Source organism: Heterocephalus glaber, unplaced genomic scaffold (genome assembly GCF_053883595.1).
Source record: "Heterocephalus glaber isolate CG9 unplaced genomic scaffold, H.glaber_assembly_v1.0 deba00001773, whole genome shotgun sequence".
Taxonomy (NCBI): domain Eukaryota; kingdom Metazoa; phylum Chordata; class Mammalia; order Rodentia; family Bathyergidae; genus Heterocephalus; species Heterocephalus glaber.
The window spans coordinates 1,391,240-1,415,258 of record NW_028258463.1 but is presented as its reverse complement, the minus strand read 5'-3'; the positions used below and the strand labels follow the sequence as shown (position 1 = coordinate 1,415,258).

General features: G+C 38.9%; 1 protein-coding gene and 1 long non-coding RNA gene across 4 annotated transcripts in view; one reads left to right on the top strand and one right to left on the bottom strand.

The window, feature by feature from the left end:
- Ankfn1 (ankyrin repeat and fibronectin type III domain containing 1) overlaps positions 1–23,749 on the top strand; it is a 406,041-nt gene extending 382,292 nt beyond the window's left edge. For all 3 annotated transcript variants that reach the window (XM_087202565.1, XM_004859789.3, XM_087202564.1), the window contains exons 19-20: positions 917–1,124; positions 17,139–23,749. In XM_087202565.1, the coding sequence (XP_087058691.1) occupies positions 917–1,124; positions 17,139–17,938 (1,008 nt within the window). In that variant the 3' untranslated portion in view covers positions 17,939–23,749. The remainder of the gene's footprint in view (positions 1–916; positions 1,125–17,138) is intronic.
- On the bottom strand, positions 854–17,261 carry LOC110344810 (uncharacterized). Its single transcript, XR_002387652.2, has 2 exons — positions 17,082–17,261; positions 854–1,244 (listed from the first exon to the last, which is right to left on the bottom strand). It is a non-coding gene; the product is annotated as an uncharacterized LOC110344810 (long non-coding RNA).
- Positions 23,750–24,019: the final 270 nt, after the last annotated feature.

Sequence of the window (24,019 nt, the reverse complement as noted above, 5' to 3'; positions counted from 1 at the left end):
TTGTATTTATACACAGTGGGGTACTACTCTGTCATAAAGGAGAAATATGAGTCAAGGTAGAAAAATGAACGCACCTTGACACGATAATGTTAAGTAAACAAATTAGATACATGAGTTTAAATATCATACAACTTTTCTTATAAGAGACCCAAAATATAAATAGTTTTAAAAAATAAAAGATAGGCACAGGGAGATACATCTTTTGCAAATCTAGAAATAGAGGAAGAAAATGGAAAAGGGAATAAAAGGAATTAAGAGATGTTAAATACACACAGCTACTCCCTAAGATGAATGTAAACATGTACTGAAAACATATACTAATAAAAAAGACAAAAAGAATAAGCTGTTTTGTACTTTAGAAGTACTTACTTTTTACATAACAAATATTTAATATATACTTTTAACATAGATACTCTGAAATTTATACTTTATCGTATCCCTTCCCCACAATGCTCCAATGAGAAATATTTTATGGTATGCTATGAGTTAATAACGTTTTTATATGTGTGAGCAATATACTCTGCAGCATCACAAAGGACTTTCAAGTTTATCATTTCACTCCATACTGTAGGAACCCTGTGAAATATAAAAGGGAAGATATTTTGCCCATAGTTTACAAATAAGGCCAACTAAGTTTCAAAACTTATCAAATGACTTGCTAAAAGTAATTACAGAGCTAAATAGAATCTGGATCTTCCACTATTCCCACTATATGACAAAGTTCTATGGTAAAAAATATGCAAAATACAAAGATTGTGGAGAAGCATTTTCTGGCTAAGAAAGTATATATGAAAATATTTTACACTTCCTTAAAATCAATACTGTGGAAAGTAAATCATCTTAGGCTCTCAGGAAAACTTAGTCCTTTTTAATAGCTGTTTCATGGCTTAATGCATTTTACTATTTTATTCCCAAGCAAACAGATGAAATTTGGCGTGAAATGAGATGGATCATGGATGCTCTACAATATGCAAGATACAAACAACCGGTTTCTGGATTGCTTATCACTAAGCTGATAGATCCTTCAGATGAGCAGAACCTAAAGAAAATTAACTCTACATCATCACATATAGACTGTCTTCCATCGCCATCGCCCGAGATGCACAGAAGAAAGGCAGTGAGTGGTAAGCAGTAAAATTCAATTCTTTGGTTCAGTCACCTGATTCTTGATCCTCTCTCTGCTGATATGGTTCTTTGTCCTGAGGTATTCATTCTAGAAAGTGGCTGGAAACACTGATCAGAGCCTAAAAGCATAAAAGAAACCAAATCAGAATAGTGGAAGGGCAGGAAACTACAACAATAATCTAAAATCAACTCCATTTAGAGGTAGGGATGATTCAGGTCACAGCTGACCCACACTTCCAAGATTTGAAAGGACACAGATCAAGGGAAAGGAACTGGAAATGCAGAATGGGGGCTGGTGTGGCGTTAGATGAGGGAAATGTCAGCCAAGGGAGTCAAGCAAAACCAGGAAAGGGGAAAACAGGCCCAGACTCTGATAAAAAGGAACTGACAAGAATGGGGCATATCTGAGGTAAGAGGTGAGGGCAGACTTCCCAACCACATGGCCCCAGGGTCCTAGGATAGGAGTTAGGAAAGAGATAAATGTTGGGTAAACCAGTGTCATTAAACTGAGACCAAAGAAGTAGCTTGGCCTCATTGTGAATATGATGAACTTTCAGACAAGCGGATGGAGATTCTAGAAAGGCACCTCCTCCTTTGGGGTTAAGCCTGACTTTACCTAGCAAATGCTATCAGGGACAACATGACTCAGTTAACACAAATTTCTGTAAAATGCCTTTATGCTTGTAAGCAGAGAAAAAGTAGAAAAAGCAAATGCAATTCTGTGTAGCGTTCTGCCCTAGTCTTAAGACTGGTGTCATTTTTCCCATTAATTAAAATAACGGCCATTCAAAGCATCTTTCTTGCTTCTATAGCATAAAAGAACTCCAATTTTATAATCTCCATATTTTTAATAAGCAGTTCTGATTTGTGGGCTTGTCCCATAGGGGGCAGCATGGTGTAACAGAAAGAGTTTGGGTTTAGAAATCAAGAGGCCTGGATTCAAATCCCAGGTTTACTACTTGTACATACTTGAACATATTATTACCTCTGAGTTTCAGTTCCCATGTATGTAAAATGAGAGCAATAATAACTACACCTTGAAGAGCTTCTTGTAATAAGACAATCTATACCAGAGATGCGTGGAATATAATAGGTAATACAGATATCATAGATAGTATTCTTATAAAAACTTTAATAGGGAGATGAGCCTTTTCTAAAAGCAAGTTTATATGTGTTTCTATGTTTTACAAATCTCAATATATAAAAATCAAACCTTGGCAAGTAGAAGAGCTTGGGAGACAGCCAATATACATTATCAAAGTAGTCTATCACTTTCAACTAACTTGACAAAAGAATTATTTAAATAGAGTTTTCAGAGTGCATTTTATAAAGCTCCACAATTCTAAAGAAATAGATCAAATATCATCTCTGCCAGAGCTAGTCTAGTGGGAGAGATGAATACATTAATTAAATTACACATTAATTGTATATGGGTTATGGAGTCTATTGAAGATATTAACCTTTAAACTTACAAGATCAAAGTGAGACTCCTGGATGAGGTGACAGGATCCAGTACTAAGAATGAGCAGAAGTCGAGCAGGGAAAGAGAAATGAGAAGAGGATTATAAAGCAAAAAAAGCAGACTTTACAACTGTGCTGTAGTTCAGGAAATGGATTAATCTGGTTGAGACTCAGGATCTAAAGACACTTCTTTTTTTTCCATTTAAAAAAATATTTATTGGTTGCCCACTATGTACCAGGCATTCTTCAAAGTTCCAGGGATATAGCAATAAAGCAAAGACTCTACTCCTGTAAAAGTTACATCTAGAAAGAATGACAAACAATGAAGGAAACAAAGAAATGATAAAGTAGAGAGAAGAGGGCCAGAACAGGTCCTGCCCAAGAAGTTTTTATTTTATCCTACTAGAGACAGAAAGCCATCAGAAACTCTTAAGAAAGCATTGATGAGATTTGAATTACTCTTTAAAGTCAGATCTTGCTATTGCATGACATGGCCACAGAGAGAAAAACATTAAAAGCAGGGAGACCAATTAAAAAACTACTAACAAAGGATGCTAAGATTTCTGGCTTTAGGGTCTCAGGATATCATAATGCTATTTATCAAAATATGTACATACCTACCTACATACATAAGAAAGGAGAAATAAGCTTGGGTAGTTGGGAATGTCGAATGAGTTAGCTTTGAAATATTCCACAGAAAAAAGCAAATTCAAGCTGATAAACAAGATATATAGAGTCTAGAGCTCAGGAAAGAGAACTGGGCTCATGATACAGATTTAAGAAATTGTTGCAATGTGAATCATGTTTGAAACTATGAAAATGTTTAAGAGTCCCTAAAAGGGGTAGGTAAAAATAAGAAGAGGAGACTATGGGTGGATTCCTACAGAATGGGGTAGTAAGTCTTCTTAGAATGAACAACCTAGAAAGAACAAACAAAAGAGTAGTACCACAGAAAGTAAAGCATTGTCAAATGATAGAAGTTAAATAACTGTATGTCTTCTGTTGTTTTGCTTTCTTCAACAAGGAAGTCATTGATAATCTTGATGAGGGCAGTTTGTGAAGGGAAGGAATCAGAAGCTGAACATAAGACTAGGGAGTAAAAGAGAGGTGAAGAAATGAGACCAGTAAGACACATTTTTAAAATCTGGGCCATGAAAGGGAAAAGGTAGGAAAGGCAGTAGCTAGAGCAGGGTAAGACTGGCAAGCATATTTTAAGGCAGGAAAGATATGACCTGTAATGTTCCACAGTTCACATAATTCCACAAACAACTCTTCAATTTTATTTCCACCTTCACAGTTTGTCTGCCCTCTCTGTTCACAGAACTTTCCCAGTGTTTAATCTTCTCTTGGCCACAGGGTCCCAAGTGGGCTCCTCCCTGGTTGTATGAGGGTGGCCTCCTCTATGCCTAGAAATGCCAAACCCTCACACTGGCCTGAGCACAGATTATACACACTGCCTCCTGGGGGGATCTGACCGATTACATTCGGATTTTATTATTAACTTAAAATGTGAGTGATCATCATTCTGTTTCTTAAAATACAGCTCTCTCTTGGGTCCATTTATTTCTCTGAAGCCAAGATTCCACAGGCTGTGAAACAAAGACACGGAGGGCAGCAAATGACAAATGGAACCCAGTGACAAGGAAGCACTGTTGAAAACTGGGGAGAAACACTTAATGTCCCATCCCGTCTCAAAATCAGAAGCATTTCAGAGCAATGAAATCTACTGCTACACTCTGTCCTCTCCATAAGTGTGACCACCTTGAATTATTTGGAAATCATTTAGGAAAAGGAAAAATCCAATTTAGAGGAACATCCCCACTGGGTTACTCCCAGGGCAAAGTTAGCAACACAACTCCATTCTGTGTGGGTATGGTTAACTTAATTTCTAAGGTTTATGGAAATATATAGCCTATCACAGACCTAGTTGCTGGTACAAGCCGAAGATTCTGTTTTAAGGTTGCTCAGTATCTTGGATTTGTTTGTTTGGGGATGGGGAGGCAGGGAGTGGAACTGTTTTAACTTACTTCTGTGTGGTTTTCAAAACACAAAGTAGAATTCCTCAGTCAATTAAAATTAAGCATCTCCCAAGGACCCAAGATGGAAAGTTGGCTCCTAGAAAGGCAGCTCAAGGCAGGGGGTAGAATGATTTGATCCATCACACGGGTATTTTCTCGCCCACTCCTTTTCTGTGGGCACAGCAGTCACAGGTAAACGGCAAATTTTTTTGCTGTACTGGTGTTTCCCCTAGTGACACATAGGTGGGCAATAGTGGGGACAGTGGCATTGTTTTCTTCAGATGCATTTGAAGATTATCTTGGTCTGCCAAGTGTAAATCTTCCTGCTAACCTTTTCCCAGATGATGTTGAGAACATTATGGGACAAACCAAACATTTCAAAACATCCTCAAGAATCTGGAGAAATTATTTCTCTTGGGAAATTAGAAGTTGAACAAACGTCTGAGGTTGTACCCAAGACCCGAGGAAAGATTTAGTAAAATTTTTCATTTATAAATTAAATACTACCCAAACATAATGGATATAGACTCAATAAAGCATAAAATGGTATATAAAGCTGGGTGGTAACACATTAAAAATGAGAACACAGAACCGGGTATGGTGGTACATGTCTGTAAGCCCAGCATTTTGGGAAGCTGAGACAGGAGGATTACAAGTTCAAGCCCAGCCAGAGAGACTTAGTGATCTATCAATCTGTCTCAGAATTCTAAAACAAAAAAATGGACTTGGGGATATAGCACAATGCAGAGGCTCTCGTTTCAATTCCAAGTAGGAGGGAAAAGGTAAAGATGAATTTTAGGACAAATATGATGTATTATTCCTCTCTTTCTGTCATGCCATACCCTCACCTTTAAGAAAAAAAGGAGTACATTAAATCAATTATTCTTTCCTGAAATGTCATCTCCCCAACTGTACTCTGCTGTTGTTGGCTTGACCCACAGAGACCAAGAATTGCAACACCCATTACAATGGCAAGAAAGCCAAGCTTCCTAAGCCAGTACTAATACTATGGGCAGAACTTTCATCTAGAAGCTCCCAGGTCAACCAGAGAGGAGACTCAAGGTTCTACCAGTGGTGGCCTGCCCAGCGAGCCTCTAAGGAAAATTAGGAGTACAACCAGGTTTATTAAAATAACCACTGGGCAAGGTGCCTACAATGGTTAATGGAGCATATGGCCTGGATCTAGGGATGGAAGCTGCACTTTGCATTCTTTCCCAAGAAGGGAGGGAGTAGCACTGGCCTAAGTCCTTGGAAACTCTCCTCAGTGCCCTGGCTGGCATCCTGGACATTTTCCCAGCCTGTTCTGGGAGAGGTACCCCACTTTAAGCAATAGATTCCACTAAGTCTTCTAATAAATAATATAAACACCATGCAAATCAAATATTTAGGTTCCCACTAGAGCTCTGCTTCCCAAGTGTGGGTCCATGAATCACCAAGAGAATATTTACCATTCCATACGAAAGCCCTTTGTACCCGCCTCCTGGGTTACTATAGTTACAACTAGGTCTTCTTTGATTTACCCTCTATTTCTCATGCTCCTAAGAGTTACAATAATATCATCTACTAATTCACTATGAATGTAATTAGGAAATAAAGTACTGGATTTGATCAACAGAAGACACCATATAATAAAGTATTGTTCTCCCTTATTATCAATACCATTCTCACAGCAAAATTTTGTAAGTATAAATGATTACTAATTTATAGTCCAGTGATCTTCATGTTTTCTAATTATTCCCTATCAAGAGTGGAAAGGATCGCAATATTAATACTTTGTTTGTCCGTCACTTAAAGTATAACACACAAATTTAACCTTCACATTATCTATAGAAGATAAGCAATATAAAGATCCACATGCTGCAGATGAAGAAAGGTTCAGAAAAGCTAAATAATTTGTTCAAAATCATATACACAGTAAGAACCAATACAGAATTTTAGCCCAGGTTTATCTAATTTTATGGCAATTATTCTTTCTGCTACCCTTGGGCTGATTCTAGAGTCAAACATCACCAAAGACAAAGCTAAATGACTTGAGTGATTATTTTAAGGAATTTCTATGGCCAATTAAGTAAAGGAGAACTTTTCAAGGTGCTTTCAGTATTGTTTTTAAGGGACATTCAAATCTCACTACTCTATGCTACCAAATTTCAATAGCTGTTTCAATTTCATTTCAACTCAACATGCAGAACAAGAGGTTAAGAATACAAGGATGATTAAGGCACAGTCTAACTGGCAGTTCCTCCTGGTCTGGTCATATATCCACTGTCCAGATTCAATAATTTGGAAAATACAGAAGATTTTATTCATCTGTTTGCTTCACTTATTCTTTAGCCCATTCCTTCATTGACTGGCTTATTCAAAATTTACTACACAGAGATGAATAAGATGGAATGCACGCTCTCCAGAGTTCCTAGTGCAATGAGGGAGACAAATGAAAATGAGTAATGTACAATAAAGCTTGCTAAGTGTAGTGATGCAGATGTAAATAAAGCTCTGTAAGAGCTGAGAACTGAGCAACTAACTCCACCTGAGGAAATGAGCATGGGGCCTTAAAATATGATGCCCCAGTGAGATATCAGAATGGCAGCTCCTCTGTTCATTGTCTTATACCCTTAGTCCTCTCCAAACAATAAGTGTTCATATACCGAGAAGGAAAATACCAGTTGCCATTACAGAGTGAACCTTACAGTGAACTGAAAAGATGAAGAAAATGACACAAACTCTTCAGTGGCTGCCTCTACTCAGTCTTTTTTATTATCAGTCCTCTAGTGAGTTGAATGGATAATATGATATGCCCACGGGCTAACCCTTATAACCTGTCAGTGCAACCTTCTTTAGAAAATGGGTCTTTGCAAATATAATTAATGAATAACTATGAGGAGAGATCACTCTGGATTACCTGGGTGGGCCCTAAATCCAATGATAAACGTCCTTATAAAAAACAGAAAAGACACGGACATAGCAGAGAGGCTACGGGACAACAGAAACAGAAACTGGAGTGATGCAGCCACAAGGACTGCCAAGAGCAAGAAGCAAGGAAGCATTCTCCCCCTAGAACCTCTAGAGGGAATGTGGCCATGCTAACACCCTAATTTTGAACTCAGGCTTCCAGAGTAAGAACAAACACATTTCTCTTATTTTAAGCCATCCATTATTATATTTGCTACACCAGCCACAGGAAACTAATGCAAGATCTAAATTAACATGGTTCTTTGGCAGCACCAAAGGCAAGAAGTCCTTACGGGAGCTTAAATAGCATCATTCTGTTTAATTATATGAACCAGGTCCCAGCCCTCAGGAAGCTTCCACCAAAACCCTGTGGAAATGCCAAAATGGATGGCAAGACAGCAAGTCTTTGGAGCTAAACAAATCTTCATTTGGGTACCTACTGGGCTACTTATCAACTGAGTTACAAAATTTAATAAGCCAGTTTTCTCATATGCAAAATGGAAATTATAAGCATTAAATAAACCACTCCTTATATTCAGGCATTTAATAGTCTCCTTTGGTTTCATCCTATCTTTTTACATTAAATTATTTTTAAATAATTTGTTTAGAAATAATGAGAGACATGATAGACCACAAATGTATAGGACATTCCTTGTATTCTTCTCTCACTCCCTGCCCCCACCAATATCTACACTTTACATATCTTGTACAGCATCAAAAGTGGGAAGTGGGTACAATCCATGGCGCTTATCCCGATCTCAAGAGTTAAACATACCCATTGTGTATGTGTGTGTACATGCACTTTGGCTCACAGGTGTACCTTTATGCTATTTTATCACATATATGGCCTGGGTAACCATTGTCATAATCTCAATTGTAACATCACCATAAAACTCACTCTGTGACCATTTTATAGCCCTACCCTCCCCATTCCTCTCCTGGCAACTAATGATCTGTTCTTTGTCTCTATGATTATATTATTTCACCAATGTGACATAAGAGAAAACTTTCTCTATATTGATGAGTAGTATTCTGTGGTATGGATGTGCCAGTTTAGCCATCCATCCAATGATAAGCATCAGACATATAAGTAGTCTCCTGTTTGAAGCTATTACCAATAAAGTTGCTGTTACTGTGTGAAAATAAGGCTTAATTTTCCTAAGATAAATTTCCAAGAGCGCAACTGCAGGTACTCTTCCTTTGTAGCCTCATTTTCCAAATATCCCATTCCTGCTCCCCGTATTCTAGTCAAATAGGATTATGTGTACTTTTTCCTCTTCCTCTCTCATCCCTCTATAATCCTCATATCATCATTTGCCTACTATTAATACCTGCCTTGAATCACTTTTAGAAACTGGATAAATAATACAGAGAAGAGATAGAAAAAATGAGCGATGATAATAGTATTTTATTAATCCAATCCCAATAGAATGCCATCCCTCTTTTCTATAAATCTACATCTCCTCTTATAAAACCTACATGCTCCCACAGGCTCTCATAGATGCCTATTTGTCTTATACTTCTCTTAAAACTGTGAACTCTCTGGAGACAGTCTAATTTCTCACAAATTTTATATCCACTCAAGCACCTATACAGATGCTCTTTGGCTCACAGTGAGTTTCCATTCAGATAAGCCTACCATATGCTGAAAATACAGTGTCAAAAATGCATTTAATATACCTCCCCTATTGAACATCACAATTTAGCAGCACCCTACACTGTGGAATATCTGTTGTTAACACCATGATCACATGGCTAACTGGAGAGCCACAGGTTCATGTCACTGCCCAGTATCATAAGAGAATCTCTTGGACCACTTATTGCAAATCTGAGAAAAGAGCAAATGTCAAAATTTGAAATAAGTTTTCAATTGTTTTCATACTGCTTTTGTATCACTGTGAAGTTGAAATATTTTAAGTTGAACCATCATTAAATTGAGGACCATCTTTACCATTTCTGTTCAAGGAGCAAATCAATATCAAATCTTCATTGTTGAATGAACGGATGAATCAAATATCTCTGCCCTAAGACAGTTCATGGTCTACTGAGGAAACCAATATGCTACATTTACATAAAAAAATAACTAATAGGACTGGGGATTTAGGTCAGTTGCTCCGGCGCCTGACTCGCAAGTGCAAGGTTCCAAGTTTAATGCCCGTTACCAAAATTAAAAAAAAAAAAACATAACTAATAATATAAGCCTACACAGGCTAAGTGCCAAGGAGCCAGAAATATTACAGAAATACAGAGAAGTACAAAATCCTTCTAGGACTTTTAAATCTTCTTCAAGTAGATTGTTTGAAACAAAACCATGAACCCAAGAGTAGAATTCAAAACTCCAAGAAGCCCTTTATTGGTAGCCATTATTTAAACATGTGGGTTGACTTTGTCCTTCATAGCTGCTGGATGATATTCCACAGCACAGATAACCCACAATTTATTCAACTATTCTACTGATGGATATTTAGGTTTGTAGCATTTAGGATTAAATTTGGATCCAAGTTACTGAAAACTCAAATATGAGTGTTACAGAAATACAAGATACTGTATTTTTCTCTTGCATGCAGAAGCCCAGAGTTCTACAAAGTTAAGAGTCAGTATGAACTTCATGGACTCCAAGGCCCAAGCTCAATTTTTCAATTCCACCATTGTACCATATGGCTTCTATTTCAAATGGTGCCTCAGCACACATTGTTACAGACAAGTGAAAGGAAAGAAGAACAAAATGGCCTGTCTCCCAGCTAAACCAGCTCTCTTTATGCAGCATTCTAGAAGTTTCATACCATACTTTCAGTCTTATCTCAGTGGCCAAAACAAGGAAAGCTAAAAAAAAAAAACAAGTGGTCTTTTACATGAATGTGTTGCTGTCCCAAATAAACTTAAGATTTTGTAACTAAAAAAGAATAATGGATACTGGGTATCAACAACAGTGAGAGAGCAAACCTGTCAATTATAAGCATGTATATCATCTCTTAAGGTCGGGAGAAAAAGCTTTACACTCTGATGTCATTTGTTTTACAAAGTATTAAACTTTGATGTAGTCAAATTTATCAGCCATGTCTTGTATGATTTTTTGGATTTTACCTTGCTTTTACTTTTTTAATTTTTTTTAATATTATTTTATTAGTACATTTTAGGTATACAATATAATGACATTCATCTTTGGAATTTGCACCTTTACATACTCTCTTGGTTCTTACTTTTCACTTTTCCCCTCCCCTCCCTTCAACTCCTCCATCCCTCCCCATTTACAAAGAATTTGTATCCACTTTTTCATTTTCTCATATTAATTCCATTCCCTTCTTTCCTTTCCCCTATCCCTCCCATTTCCCCTTCCCCTTTGCCCCTTTTCTTCCTATTTCACATTATCTATTAAACCTTTTAGTCCTTATTTACACTTTCAGTTTCTCACACCAGAGAAACTATTCGGTATTTACACATGTGTGTCCTGTTTATTTCACTTAAGAGTATCGCCTCAATGTGCATCCATTTAGCTACAAATGTCTCTAATTTCTCATTTTTTATGGCTGAGTAGTACTCCATTTTATAAAAAAAAACACACACATACACATTTTCTTTATCCAGTCTCCAGTTGATGGGCATTTGGACTGCTTCCAAGTTTTAGCTATTACAAACTGTACTGCTATGAACATGGGTACACATATATCACTGTGGTATGAGTCTTTTAAATCTTGGAGAAGATACCCAGCAGGGAAAAAGCTGGGTCAAATAGGACTTCTAGTCCTAGTTCACTGAGGTATCTCCATACTGATTTCCACAGTGGTTGCACCAGTCTACACTCCCACCAGCAGTGGAGCAGGGTTCTTCTTACCCCACAGCACTGCCAGCATTTATTATTGGTTGATTTCATGATAGCAGCCATTCTTTCTGGAGTGAGGTGGAATCTCAGCATTGTTTTCATTTGCATCTCTCAAATGACCAGTGATGTTGAACATTTTTTCATATATTTGCTGTTTTTACTTCTTTATCTGAGAAATGTCTGTTCATTTCAGATGCCCACTTTCAGATTGGGTCCTTAAATTTGGAAGGTCTGATTTTCTTAAGTTCTTTATAGATTCTAGATAGTAGACCTTTGTCTGAGGAACAGCAGGTGAAGATCTTTTCCCACATTGTGGGTTGTCTCTTTACACTGTTTGTGGTTCCTCTTGCTGTGCAGAAATTTTTAATAAGAAGAGATCCCATGTGTTGATTGTTTGTGCTAGTTCATGGGCAACTGAGGTTTTGTTCATAAAATCTTTTCCTACACCAATGTCGTCAACAGTTCTACCTAACCTCTGTTTCAGCCAATTCAGTGTTTCTATTTTAATATTTAGATCTTTAATCCATTTCAATTTTAGTTTAGTGCATGGGGAGAGATATAGGTCTAGTTTTAATCTTTGGCAAGATGAAACCCAATTTTTCCAGAACCATTTATTAAAGAGGCTATCTTTCCTCCAGTGAGGGTGTTTGGTTTCTTTATCAAAAATGTGATGGCTGAGTGTGTCTGGCGTTGTTTCTGCATCTTCTAATCTGTTCCACTGGTCATCAGGTCTGTTTCTTTGCCAGTACCATGCTGTTTTTATCACACTAGTTTTGTAGTATAGTTTCAAGTTGGGGGTTGTGATACCCCCTGCCATGTCTCTGTTGCCTAGAATTGGTTTTGCTATTCTGGGTATCTTCTTGTTCCAAATGAATTTTTGGGTTGTTTTCCTAAGGTCCATGAAGTATCCTGCTGGTATTTCAATTGGGATTGCATTGAATCTGTATACAGTTTTGGAAGTATGGCCATTTTCACTATATTGATCCTTCCTACCCAGGGGCAGGGGATGTCTTTCCATTTTCTGATATCATCTTCAATCTCTCTTTTCAGAGTGCTATAGTTTTCAGAGAAGAGTTCTTTGATTTCTTTTGTTAGGTTGATTCTTAGGTATTTCAGTTTTTTGGATGCTATTGTGAAAGGAATTGTTTGCCCTATTTATGTCTCAGTGAGTCTATTGTTCATGTCATGGAAAGCTCATATTTGTGCTGTCCTTGTACCCAGCTACTCTACTGAATTTGGTTATTAAGTCTAGAAGACTTTGGGGGGAGTTCTTGGGGTCTTCTATATAGAGTATCACGTCATCTGCAAATAATGACAATTTGGCTTCTTCATTTCCTATCTTTATTCCTTTTATTTCTTTCTCTTGTCTAATTGCTGTGACTAATGTTTCCAAAACTATATTGAACAGGAGTGGCGATAGTGGACATCCTTGTCTTGTTCCTCATTTTAGTGTAAAGGATTTCAGTTTTTGACCACTTAGTATGATATTGGCTGTTGGTTTTTCATAGATGGCTTTTATCAGATTGAGGTAGAGACCATCTATTCCAATTTTTGTAGGGGTTTTACCATAAATGTGTGTTGGATTTGTCAAATGCTTTTTCTGCATCTATGGAGATAATCATATGGTTTTTGGCCTTGGCTCTATTGATATAGTGTATTACATTCATTGATTTGTGTATGTTGAACCATCCCTGCATCCCTGGGATGAATCCCACTTGATCAGGGTGTATGATCTTCTTGATGATCTTCTGCATTCGATTTGCCAGTATCTTATTAAGGATTTTTGCATCTATGTTCATTAGTGAGATTGGCCTATAGTTCTCCTTTTTGGTTGGGTCTTTCTCTGCTTTGGGGATCAAGGTGATGCTTGCTTCCAGGAATGAATTCAGGTGTACTACTTCCCTTTCAATTTCATTGAAGAGTTTAAACAGTAGTGGCAGTAGTTCCTCTCTAAATGTCTGGTAGAATTCAGCAGTGAAGCCATCAGGATCCAGGCATTTCTTAGTTGGTAACTTTTTAATTACGTTTTCAATTTCATTGATTGATATTGGGTAGTTTAGAATTTTTAAGTCTTCTTCGTTCAACTTTGGTAATTCATATGTATCTAGGAATCTGTCCATTTCTTCTGTGTTTTCCATCTTATTGGCGTATAGGTTTTCGAAGTAGGTACTGATGATCCTCTGAATTTCTGCTGAGTCTGCTATAGTTTCACACTTTTCATTCCTTATTGTATGGATTTGGGCCTTTTCTTTCCTTTTTCTGGTAAGGTTGGCTAAGAGTTTGTCAATTTTATTCTTTTGAAGAATCAACTCTTGGCTTCATTGATTTTTTTGTATCATTCTCTTAGTCTCCATTGAATTGATTTCTGCTCTGATCTTTATAATTTCCTCCTTTGTATGAGCTTTGGGTTTGTCCTGCTCTTCTTTTTCTAGAAGCTTGAGGTTCAGCATCAGGTTAATTGGGCTCACTCTGTTTTCCTAATATGTGTATTCACTGCTATGAATTTCCCTCATAAGACTGCTTTCATTGTGTCCCATAGATTCCAATCTGTTGTAGTGTCATTGTCATTTAATTGAAAGAACTGTCGGATTACTTCTTTAACTTCCTCTGTGACCCATTGGTTATTCAGAAGTGTGTTGTTCAATTTCTATGTGTTTATGAAATTCTTGTGGTTTCTTTCGCTATGGATCTCCAATTTCATCGTGCTATGGTCTGAAAATATACAGGGGATAACTTCCATTCCTTTGCACTTACTTAAACATGTTCTATGAGTGAGTAGGTGGTCTATTTTGGAGAACAACCTGTGTGCAGCTGAAAAGAAAGTGTATTCTGATTTTGTGGGGTGGAGCACTCCATAAACATCTGTTAAGCTCATTTGTTCAAGAGTTCGATTGAGTTCTAGTATTTCATTACTTATTTTTTCTCTAGTTGATCTATTCGTGACAGTGGGGTACTGAGGTCCCCCACTACTATTGTATTAGTGCATATATAACTTTTCTCCTCCGTTAGTATTTGTTTTATATAGTTGGGTGCACTAGCATTTGGTGCATATATATTTATGATCATCATCCCTTCCTGTTGGATTGTTCCCTTTACAAGGATGTAGTGTCCTTCTTTGTCTCTCTTAATCAGTGTTGGTTTGAAATCCACTTGATCTAAAAAGAGGATAGCTACTCCTGCTTTTTTTCAGGTTCCTGTTGCTTGGAGTATTGTTTTCCACCCTTTAAGTTTCAATCTATGAGTTTCCTTTAGAATTGTGTTTCTTGTATGCAGCATATTGTTGGATTTTGTTCCTTGACCCATTCTGCCAGTCTATTTCTTTTGAGTGGTGAATTGAAACCATTAACATTGATGGTTATAACTGATACATATTGACTTATCATTGTCATGACTTTTTCTTTTTGTTGGATTCTCCCCCTTTACGTTTAATTTGTCACACCCAATGGATTCATTCTGTGGTGCTTCCTGGGGTTGTGATCCTCATTGTCTGTTCCTAGGATATTATCTACAATTTTTTGGAGTTCTGGTTTGGTATTCATGAAGTTCCTAAGGTACTCTTTGTCATGAAAGTATCTTATTTCTCCATCAATTTTGAAAGATAGTTTTGCAGGGTACATCAATCTTGGTTGGAGGCTGTTTCCCTTTAGGGCTTGGAATATGTCACTCCAAGCTCTTCTTGCCTTGAGGGTTTGCATTGAGAAGTCTGCTGTGATTCTGATGGGCTTTCCTTTGTATGTGATTTGTTTCTTTTCTCTAACTGCTTGTAGAACTTTGTTCTTCTGTTGAGTTTTTGGAATCTTAACAATTATATGCCTATATGTAAATTTTTTTTTTTATCAAGACTATTTGGAGCCCTGTATGCCTCACTTATCTGTATGTCAAGTTCTTTCCCCCTGCTTGGGAAGTTTTCTGCCAATACTTCTGTGAACAGTTTTCTTATGTTATCTGCACTCTCGCCTGTTTCTTAGTTGACTCCCATCAGTCTTATGTTATTCATTTTTGCATCATCTAGCAGCTGCTGGATTGACTTCTCATGGTCCCTTACAATTTTGAAGCAATTTTTCCTTTCCTGGTCACTAATTGCAATCTTATCTTCTATATCCGAAATTCTGTCCTCATATTGGCTCATTCTGCTGCATAGACTTTCAATGGAATTTTTAATGCCCTGGAAACCTGTTTGTATCTGTTTTATGGATTCCATTTGTTTCTGTGTTGGGATTCCATCATGTTCCTCAGCTCCTCTTTTTTTATGTGTCCTCTCTAGATTTATTAATCATGTCTTGCACTATGGGCATAATCTCTGCTGTTATCTGAGAAATTATTTCTGATTTCATTTTTCTCAGATCCTCTTTTGTTGCCAGTTCAGGGAGTACAGGTGGTTGAGTATCAGTGCTCCATCTCATTTCCCTTTGGGGTTGCTGTAGGTGATCTGGAAGTCTGGTTTTGAGACTTGTTTACGTGTCTTCTCATTTCAACAGGGGGGCAGGTGCTTTTGGCGCCCACGCAGCTCACCTCCTCTGCCCTGGGAGTGGTGGAACAGTGGCCTGGAAGCCCCTTCCTCTGGGCTGGGAGCAGTGCAATGGTGGCCCAGAAGCCCCTTCCTCTGGGCTAGGAGCAGTGGAACGGCAGCCCGGAAGCTCCTTTCTCTGCACTAGAGCAGTGGAACCTTGCCTTGATTTTAAAAAAGGCTTTCCTACCCAAAATTACAAGCATACTGTCCTCTGATATTTTGAGGTTTACTTGTTATATTTAACCTATATGGGGATTATTTTCATATATGGTATGAGGTAGAATTGTCTCTATTTTGCTCAAAGGATAGCCAACTATCCCAATACTACATATTGAATAATCATATTTCATTCCCCTACTTTGAAATGTTATCTTTATCATATTAAATTAACACTGAATTACAAGCTGTTCCTGGAGTCCCTTTTTTTTTTTAATTGGTACCCAGGACTTTGCATTTGCCAGGCAGGCACAGGGCCTCTCAGCTACATCCCTGGCACCATGTTTCTTTTCTACAGATCTATTTGTCCATTTCTACACAATATTACAAAGTTTTAATGCCCAAAACTACATAGTATATAGTAGGCAAAAGTTTTCCTATTTTGTTTTTTAAAAACAAAGTTAACTATTCTCATAAATTTTCTTTTCCAGATAAATTTTTAAATCAACTTACTACATTTCCTTTAAAAATCCGGGTGGGGGGAGAGGTTGGAATTGCCTCAAATTTTAAAGATTAGAGACTCCTTTTTCAAAACCATTTGCACATTTATTAGAATGTACAGTATTCATCAAAGGCTATGCAGTAAGTTCTGTGGGAATTTAAAGGATTTTAGTAGGTGGAAGGCAGCTAGGATTTGAAACCAGATTTCCCATCTTCAGCCACCAGTAACCCCTCTTCTTCCTTCCCCCTTTTACTGCTACTTTGTCAAATACAAAGCTCATCTCTGAAATAAGTATATGGTATGAATAAATGTGTAACATTCAGCTTCGTTTTCTGTTTTATCCTCTACAGACAGATGTCAAAGAATAAAAGCACATGTGAGGAACACGGGGAATGTTCCTCTCCACTGTCTGGGTTGGACCTGTCCCTTTCTTTCCCTTAACCAAAGATCAGAACCTAGTACATAATTTGTGGGGACTTTTTCTATATTATTAAGAGTTTCAAGAAGTGACAAGAGAATTTGAAGCGGGACCCTACTCACGGGAGGCAGGCGCTAGCTGAGAGTGTCTTTTTCTAAAATCTGTCTCTGGCTTTGTAGAGTCGCAACCCTGCTCGGATGAAGAAGCCTGCTCGGAAGTCTTCCTCCCCACGGACAGCGACTATGACTCCAGTGATGCCTTGAGCCCCCGGGACTTGGACCTGGTCTACCTGTCTTCGCATGACATCGCCCAACAGGCCCTCAGCGGCCTCAGCGGCAGCGCCCCCGACGTCCTTCAAGTGCACGACATGAAGAGCCCGCCGGGGACAGGCCAAGACCCCTTGGTCCAAGCTCAAGCCCCAGACCCGGACCACTCGTGTGCAGAGCTCCTCCACAGCCTAACACTTACAGGGTTCACACCTAAGAACTACGCCAAGATGGCGCCGGGTGCACGGCCGCCCCTGGGCTTCCTGGGAAAGCGGAAGCCGGGCAAGCACCAGCACTACGGCGGCTTCAGCCGCCACCACCGCTGGCTGCGCATGCACAGTGAGACGCAGTCGCTGTCGCTTTCTGAGGGTGTGTACACCCCACACCTGTCCCGGGCCTGCGGCCTGGACCGGGACCTCGGGGAAGCCGAGCGGCAGAATCCCGCCCTCGATGGGCCCCGGGGCCTGCCACTGGCTCATGCCACCAGCCTCCCAGAGGAGCGGAAGGGCTGCCTTCAGGACCTGAGGCCTTCTGTCCGCCGCATCTACGTGGAGCCCTATGCCGGGGCCCTTGTGGCCCAGGACAGGAAGCCATGGGCTGGCTTGAGCCCGACGCCTGGAGGCCGCACCCGCCTGCCTGGCCCCTCGGTCCCTGACATGAACCCGGAGGGTCCCACCTCACCGGTGTCTGAAATACTCAGCAGCATGCTTTAGGGAGACACATGCGGGCCGTGCACTGTGCCACTCCCATCCTTGCATTTCCCGTCACCCTAACCCAGCCTGCCTCACTGCCTCCCCAACCCATTTTCAAATGTTTTGAATATTACAAATCCAAAGGTTACAAGTTCAAGGCCCTCTTTTTGGAAAGTAGAGGGGAGATGGAGGCCAGAGTGCCATTCCCATTTCAGCCTAGAAGAGGCATGGAGGAGTTTTTGTGTCACACGAAGTCTGAGACAGTGATTCAACACCCTGTTCGTGGCATTTGTTACTGTGGTAGAACAGGCCAGAGAGACACCCTCACCTTTGCAGCTGGCTGTATAATCTGACCCCTGGGCTTAGGGCTCTTTCATGAATTAGGATTGATTAAGAGAAGTTCTATAGATGGAAATAAGATTGGCATTGGTTTTCCTTCCAATCCAAACCTTAAGAAGAGTTTGGGGAAAAGAGACCCGGGTTCTGTCTTCAGGCCATGGGATCAAGAAGGCTTGGTTTAGGTTCCCTGTCAGCTAAACCAGAAATGGTTTAGGTCATGCCAAAGTGGCTCAGAATTCACCAAATCCAATTTATCATCAGCACTCAACTGATTAAGTAGGCCTTGTGCGTAGGCCCTTAGTGCTGTGTAGAGATCACCAGAAACAAAAGTGGAACACACTTCTAGCTCTGTCTTGCAAAAGTAGAATAGGGCAAGAAGAAACCCTTCCAGCACACTCAGCTCCTATTTAAACGTGACAGCCGGCAGCAAATTGTTCCAGGGTGCAAGAAAATGGATGAATTAAGTGAAAGCCTAATTTGTAGATGAGAGGAGGGAGAGAAACATGAACAAAAGTATATTTCCTTTACAATTCTGAAACAAACTAAGCAAACTAAGTCCATAAATCTGTCAGTGAAAATCACACTGGATCTTCTCCAGATTCTGAAGTGATGAAATAGTCGTGCAACAAGAAAATGCCCTGCACATGTGCCCAGGCAGTGGTGGAAGTCTCCCAGCCCGGCAAGCACATGGATAGCTCCTTGTCACAGGTGAAGGAACAAATTGCCCAGGGCTACAGTGGCTCCACCTTCCTCTTTCAGCCACTGCTCTAAACATCAGTTTTGCCCCCAAGATCATCTGGCCAGGTGGCTACAAGGAAAATCTTTCCTTCAAAGCCCTCACCAGAGGTTCATTCCAAAAATGTGCTCAAAACACCCGGAAATCCTGCTTTGATCACATTGCCTCCTACCTGAATTTCTCACTAATGAGAAAGCCAAATCAAAGAGAAATCACACTGCATATTCAGGAAAGGCATGAACCTTCTCAACTCGGGGAGCCAAGACCATTCAGTTCACTGACACTCTAAATGGCCCTTTTCTGCTTCACAGGCATTTCAGTTAAATATTGCTCTTTACGACCCTATCTTTGTCCTCATGGTCCTACCATTTCTCCTCATGGGAATTCATACAAAGTCCCCTGTTCATGATGTTATTCTGATCCTTTCCATTTTTGAAACATTTCATTTAAACATAAATAATTACCCTGCTGGAAAGGTGCAGATTTGGCCCATGGCCTATGGTCCTTAGAAAACTAAAGCCCAGAGCTCAGTCTTGATTTTTTTAAAGAGATTTTATACTCAGTGAACCTCCCAAAGAATCTTGATCAGAATCACCACAGCTTGTTTTTCATGCCTGGGAGGATTTTAAAATAGTTTTCTTCTGTCTGAGGGAATTCTATGCATATGGAAGGAGTGAAGGTTATATCTAGAAGGGATCATAAAATTTCTCTTAAATCCTTTGCAAGTAGGGCAGGTGAGGCTCAGAGAGATTAAGTGACTTGCTCAAGGTCACAGCTTGTTTAGTCTCAGAGTTAGGACCGGAAAAACCCCCAACCACTCCCTTTGTAGCAGGCTGTCCCATTGGGAATTGGTACACACCTAGTCAAGGCTTGTCTACAGGCAATTTACTCTTCATCAAAACTACCTACTTCTTATTCCAAATTCAAGTCCTTTGCTCACCCTTTACCGGAAATATTTCCAATATCACAGAGCTCCCTGTTGCTAGGGAATACAAATGTCAGGTAATGGACATCTAAGATCTAAGCTAAGTTTGCTAATTAAAAAGCTAATTTGAGAGAAATTTCAGATATTAGTTAATAACATAAATTAGTTATCTTGTTTAATAATAGAGTTATCTGCACTCAGCTTCCACTTATTTCTAACTAGAAGACAGTCTGTATAAATTGAATGAGTTTGAGAGACGAGATGATGGGACTGTCAAGAGCTAACAAGCCAAGCAAGACTCTGGTCCTGGTGGTTCCGCTGACTCAGGAAACAGTCTGTGAGTGGGAATTAGATGGGAGGTGTTCAATAAGCAGCTAAGGCAGAGACTTCCCACCCTTCCGATGCCTAGTTTGGTCAGTAAGCTCTGGCTTTATGGACCCAAACTGCATTAATTTTTAATTTATTTTTATTTTCCATGAGAAAAAGAGGCATGCTCATGAAATGAATAATGCACAGTAGATTTCAATCAGCATACTTAATCCATTTTTCTAGCAAGTATGTTTTTCTAGCAAGAGTCCCATAAGGACATGTTATATCCTCAATAATTAGCTATTTATTCAGGTAGAATCACCCTGCAACTCTACAACATTTGTGGGCCCAGTCTAAATTAATACAGTCTTGTGACCCCCCCAAAAAAAGTTTTTTATTCATTCACATAAAAAGATGATAGACTTCACAAGGACTAGGGATTTTTGTTTGCATTACTTTATTGATTTTTCTCTGCTTTACTTTGGATACAATGGATTTCCTCTTTTATTCTGAAACCCAATCTGAGAAGCTCTGGAGGAGATTTTCCTGACCCAGGTCTTCTTTTCTGATGTTTTTCTAATAGACTTTCACCTGCATTACCCAGCTCTCATCCCTTGTGGAAATCCTTAAAGATCATTGACTGAGACTCTCTCAGATCTATGCCTATTCTAAGTGCCACAGAGAACCAAAGAATCAAGTTTGAAACACATTCCTGGGCCACAGGAAGCTCACAATTCTGATCTAAGAATGTAGCCATACACTGACCATTGTCACTGATGTCTTAGAAGAGACAGGAGCCTGTCACCTCAGCCACAAAGAGACAGCTCGTGTTTGGCTAGACTTTTCTCTTTTTTTGGTACTGGGGATCGAACTCAGGACCTTGCGCTTTCGAGGCAGGCAATGGCACCACTGAGCTAAATCCCTGGCCCCAGACTTCTTTGATAGCGCTCCTGCTGTCCATTCATGAAAGATCCCAGCCCAGAAAATATAACTTGGGGATGTAAACCACTGACAAGGCTTTCACATCCTCTTAATTGGAGAAGGCAGCTGGGGGAAAGTAATTAAAAACATTCACTCTAGGGTTTGATATTTTGAGAAGTGGGCACTTAACGATGAGATCCATTCCATTTTAAAAACATTCACTAATGCTCAAAGCAATAATTCCATTGGAGAAAATGGTTCCATTTGGTTTGAAAATTGAAGCCACTTCGTAATAATATTCTGCCAGTCCGCTTTCCTGAAGGATCCCAAAGCACTTTATGAAAAGCAATGACTGAAGCCTTGTTGTACTCCCCTAAAGAAACCTTGTCTGGGAGCCACCTGGCAAACACCTACCCCATCCTTGCCAGGAGATCATGCCAGACAAGTGGAAAAGAGGACTGGCTTCTCATTCATTGTTATCTTGCCACACACACATGTGCCCTGCTGAGGGTTGAGCTCTTCCCTGGAAGATAACTCTCTTAGACAAGGAGGCCTACCAGAAAAGCCCAACTCCGTGGCCTTCTCTTGTTCTTCACAATGCACCCGAGAGGTATTCACTTTCTCTTGGAGAACTATCGACTCAAACTGTCTAGGGTCTGTGGTGCATTTTAGTTCCCGAGTTATGTTACCAGCATACAGAATTCACTGGCTTCTGAAAATGTATACATATTAGGAAAAAGATGCCAGTAGCCTGCAGCTTCTCCACTTTATAGGTAGCAGAGCTACAGCAGAGAGTACACATCTCTGTATACTTGTTTATTAAACTGTAACATACAAATTAGAGAGGGTAGTTATAGATTAGCCAGAGAATATGTGAATTCAGTGTTACATTGTCATTTTATAAAGTCTAAATATTTTTCCAGATGATTCAGTGAAGCAAATCTGCAATTTTTTTAACGTCATTATCTTTCAAGAAAAAAATTTAAGGAACTATTTGGAAAGCAATGGTATCTCTACACGGGTAGTAGGGTGAACAAGGAAAAAATTTGTTTCTTTGCTGGTCACTTCTCATAAGATGTTCAAACACATGGCTTATGACTGTTAAGCTAAACTTCAATGCAGCCTTACAAACAACAAGGGTAGTGTATTTGAAAATATGTTGTACAGCTTGGAAACTTATTCTAAGATCTTAATTCAGAGTTTTTCTGAGGTGTTGAACTTTGCCATTAGCAAAAAGTATTTTTAGAAAAAAATCCATTGACTGTTTATGAAGCACTGATTTTACCATACTTCAGGTCTCTGGTTTTTCCACTGCATCTGCACACAGTAGTTATATCTGTTTTTCAATTATTTCTTCTATTTTCATTAATAATAAATTTTAAATAGTTATTCAAAAGGACAGTTGGTTTTGTTTAACAATGGGTAAATGGACTGTGTAGATATTCTATTTTGATAAAGAAAGTAGGTTTGTTGTTGTTACTGTTTTCTTACATCTTAAGGTCCTTCCCTTCCAAATACACACATTTTTAATTTCAACAAAAGCCAGTATATATTTAACTTAGTGGCAAATGTTATGAAGTTATTACTTAATGCTGCTTGCTTCTCTTCTTTCAGTCCATTACATGAAAGTCTGAGTATATTTTCACAGTAACCACCATCCAATAACTGATTTACAGAAGCCAAGTCTGGCAAATTATAAGTCAGTCTGAGTTTCTGTGTTGCCTCTTGCCTTGTGACAGACCAGATGATTGGAGATATCTCATGTATGTCATCACAAGCATCAGTTTGGTGTTTGTAATAGAAAAAGAATGTGTGTGTGTGTGTGTGTGTGTGTGTGTGTTGTGAGAGAGATGTTTCATAGGAAAAGTAATTTAAGTGACATTCTATTAGGCAATGTTTAATTGCTTCCTGACTAATGTGTACATAGTAATCTGGCTGATTATTGGTTGTTATTTGTTCAGAATTTATTGTATCTTGTTGCTATGTATGCAACTGAGTGTATGTTAAAGTTTAGACTTCGGTACATTATCTGCACAATTTTCTGTGCTTTACACCTCTGTAAATATACAGATGAATCATGTATGGTATGTTCAAGCTGACCTCCAATCTTGAAATAATATTTTGTAGTATACATATTTGGAAACTATTTGAACATTTTAAATGGATATTGTAAATGACCAGTACCTTCAGTCTAAAACAGCATGGGTTACATGCATGCCTCTTTAGCCTGTCAATTTAGAAGAGGAGGTCAGGGGTTAACAAGAATTAAAATAATTTTCTAATGACAAGTATTTTTTATAATTTCCAACCTGCCTAACTGAATTTCCCAGAAAAATTGTCAACAGAAGAAATCTTAAGTATCAGAGAGAATGACTTTGTTTATAAGCATTAAATATAATTTGTATTCTACCCAAAATTGTTGAAATCTAGGACAAGGGTGAAGAAGTCAAAAATATTTTTGATTCTTCATAAGATTTTTTGTTGTTTAAAGAAGTTTGTGAGCCTTTTGTCTGCAGTGTGGAGAAATGTCAGTTAAATAATAAACTTTGTTTTTAGTGTGGAGAAATATCAATTAAACAATAAACTAACAGAATTCTCAGTATTTGGCTTACTTAGTGCTTTTTCCATGTCTCAATGAAGACAAAAATTGTTTAATCTGAGCTTTTAAAACCTTCTCACTAAAACCTTGGAAGAATCATTGTTTAGGGCACTGTTTTGACAATTATCAGGAAAGTCTGACCAGTTGGCTCTAATTAATCAATAGCTTTGGGGCTATTTCTCTTTCCTAGTTGGTGGCAGCCAAGTATTGAAAATATAGCAGCAGACTGCCAGGGTAAATACCCTTACCAGGTTGTACCCTTACCAGGTGATA